Below are 3,312 nucleotides of genomic sequence, written 5' to 3'. Positions count from 1 at the left end.
AACTTCTACTGTGACATTACCCCTTTGCTCAAGCTGTCCTGCTCTGACATTCACTTCAATGTGACGATGATGTACCTTGGGGTTGGTGTTTTCTCTGTGCCATTGCTGTGCATCATCATCTCCTATGTTTGGGTCTTTTCCACAGTCTTACTAGTGCACGTTCCATCCACCAAGGGTGTGCGCAAAGCCTTCTCCACCTGTGGTTCCCACCTCACTGTTGTTTCTTTGTATTATGGGACAGTCATGGGCATGTACTTCCGCCCTCTGTCTAGCTACAGTCTAAAGGATGCTGTGGTAACTGTGATGTACATGGCAGTGACTCCAATGTTAAATCCTTTCATCTACAGTCTGAGAAATCGAGACATGAAGGCTGCCCTGGGGAAACTCGTCAGCAAGAGAATCTCCATGTAACCGATGTGAGGTCGTATTGGACACTGTAGTCACCAATTAAAATGCACTTGACAACCCATCCCCAATGTCCTCACTCTTCAGGAAGCCACCTTTGCTCTTTCCAGCCGAAGATTATTCTTTTCCAATATTCGTAACAATTCACAATTCATCTTATTGACATTGTCACCTTGAACACACTGTTGTCCTTTGGCAGTTACAGCACTGGAATATTGGGTTCATGTCCCAGCTACTGTCTTGTCTCTCAGAGTAAAGTAGAAGAGGCATGGAGCTCAGCTTCCACGTGCACATTTAGTAACATCTGCCTGCCACTCTCAGGATGTGAGTACAGTGATCGTTCTTTATTTGAAGGATATAAACCATTCAAAATGGCCAATGTTTATTGGGCTATTATGTTTAACCATCTCCAGTTGGCTTACCACTTTCTGAGAGCAGGTCTTAATACATCACTCTACCTTTCATAATCTTGGTCATAGAAACTATATCCAATAATTCTCGGCAGAAAGTGGGATGAACAAATGAAAAAATATCAGCCTCTGAAATGTAATGTGCCAATGACAAGGCATAATAATTCTAGATGTTACTTACCCATCCAGGAAATCTTTAAATACACTGACCTGGGGAAGCATTCTTGTTCTTGCTGTATTGTGAAGCAAACTAGACTGTTTCTAAAGAGCAGACGACTCTCCCTCAAATGAGACTCAATAGTTATTGCATTCAAAAGTAATAAATATTCTAATTCAATTCATGTAATAAAGTGTTGATTTAATTACTTATAAAATTAAATAAAGCTACACTGAAAAAAATCAGGGTGCCAAATAAGTGAAGGAAAAAGAGAAGTATTGAGAATTAGGTGGCCTTGCTTCTCCAGAATGTAAAGAGGAGCTTTAATTCTGGACGGCCAGCCCCGGTTATGTAGGTGATAATCCCCAAATAGGTAGTTAACCCAGCAGGTCACTAAGTAACTGCTAAGAAATTCCACTACCTATGATTTGATTCTGTTCATGAGAAAATTATAAAATTTTTCTCAAAATATGAATAAGATATAAATGATTGTCCTTAAATATCATATTCCCAAACAGGACAACATTTTGAAGGGGTAGATTGACTGTGTCTTGGAACAGTATGCATTTTGTTTTATTTTCTACTATTTTAATCTGCCAGTAAAAATATAAAATTATCTCTTATAGCTCATTCACATTGCCAAGAATTGTCCATAAATGTTAGAAGACGGTGTTATTCATCTTTTAATGCTTTCTATGCCTCTAAAATACTAAGGATGAGAACTAGACCAATTATCCTTTTTTTTTAACCAAAGAGAATTTGATTACAAATGCATATGAATCTGTGTGAATGAATGACCAAATTATGGAGAGAATGAAGATATTTCATTTAGGGAATTTTCAAAGTTGGCCAATGAAAATATTACGTGAATTTCTGGTCTGTCTCTCCCCAGGGGAAGAGGAGGATTGGGGCTCGGTTTTGTTCTGCTGTAGCTTCAGCACTTAATGCTGACATATAGTCATTAGTTGATTAATTTGTATTGAATTAATAAACAAATGCAATATTATGTTTAAATAATGAATATAACAAGATTAATTTTCCTGTCGTGGGTAAACAAAAAACCCAAATGGTATGAGATATTTCAAATATTTCCCATAGTAAAATATTAACTGCCACGAGGATGTTATACAAGAAGAGCTGAGGATGCAAACTTTTAGAAGAATTCCTTACCACAAACCTGCTCTGTCAGTCTGACATTATTTCTGCTTTAATTCAGACAAAAGAATTTGACCTCCATACTGTATTCTGTACAATAACCATAAGAATCGATATGTATGTTTATACCATTAAATGCAAATAAAAGTCTACAATGTAGTTAGATGTAAGTTATTACTAAATATTGCATGGTGGTCCTAGGGGTATTTGTGACATTATTCAGATAAATAGATAAGTAGACAGATGATAGATGGTAGACACATAGATACATAGATGATAGATGACAACAGCTCTACGTGAAGCAATGATGAGAGTTTGCCTTGAAATAAGATTGGATAGAGACAAGTAAGGGAGCAGAAAAGGGTGGTGAGATCAGGAGTTTAATTAGGCAGCTCTGAAGAATCTAAAGAGCTCTAATGAATTTAGAGCAAGCTAAACAAACAGGGAACATATAGATAAAGGAGTTAGAAGCCAAGGCAATGTGGAAAGGGAAACAACAGAAGGTGGCAATTTGTATGAAAGTTGTAAGTAAGAGGATGAGTTCTAGGTTTTAACCTTGAGCTGCTGAAAAAAAAAATAAGGTTGAGCCTTTAATGAAAATAGGGAACACGGCTCTGATCCTTTTGGGCATGTTTTCAAGAGATATCCAAATGAATAGCAGAATGAGAGGTAAGACAAAGCCTGGATCAGAGTTGATAAGTGAAGTTATAGAAATAGATGAAATCATCTAAGAGTAGGAGAGTCAAGCCTGGGATTCCTGCAGAATGACTAAATGTTTACACAGAATGAGGATCCTGTGGGGGAGAAAGGCATTTGTACAATTTAGAACTGATATCAGGCTCTATGTTTGCCTCCTTTTTGTATCAGCCAAAGAGCACAGCAGAGTGTATTTGATGGTAATTTGGAGTGGGCATGCAACTGAACTGTAATTATCTATACAGTATATATAAAAAGCCAGCGACCATAATGATCATAATGACCATAACAACCGGTTGCTATGATGCTCACTGTGGCCAGCTAACTGGCCCAATCAGGGGATGGGACCCCCTGGCCAACCTTGCAGCTCCTCCCACGGCCCCTCCCCACTGCCTACCTGCCCCCGATCAGACTCTCCCACCCTGATTAAGAGCAGGCCTATGGCTAAACGCCCCCTCCCTTCCCCTGGGCCAGTCCCGACCTCGATCA

At 38.8% G+C, this 3,312-nt stretch overlaps 1 protein-coding gene across 1 annotated transcript in view; it reads left to right on the top strand.

Annotated features, from left to right (window-relative positions):
* The window catches only part of LOC102771373 (olfactory receptor 1A1), a 936-nt gene extending 525 nt beyond the window's left edge, over window positions 1-411 (top strand). Inside the window, exon 2 of the mRNA XM_006771855.1 lies at window positions 1-411. Within this exon, the coding sequence (XP_006771918.1) occupies window positions 1-411 (411 nt within the window).
* Window positions 412-3,312: the final 2,901 nt, after the last annotated feature.

The sequence above is a fragment of the Myotis davidii genome, unplaced genomic scaffold (assembly GCF_000327345.1).
Source record: "Myotis davidii unplaced genomic scaffold, ASM32734v1 scaffold2965, whole genome shotgun sequence".
Classification (NCBI taxonomy): Eukaryota; Metazoa; Chordata; class Mammalia; order Chiroptera; family Vespertilionidae; genus Myotis; species Myotis davidii.
Note: the sequence above shows the minus strand (reverse complement) of the source record. Positions and strands in the feature narration are given on the sequence as shown.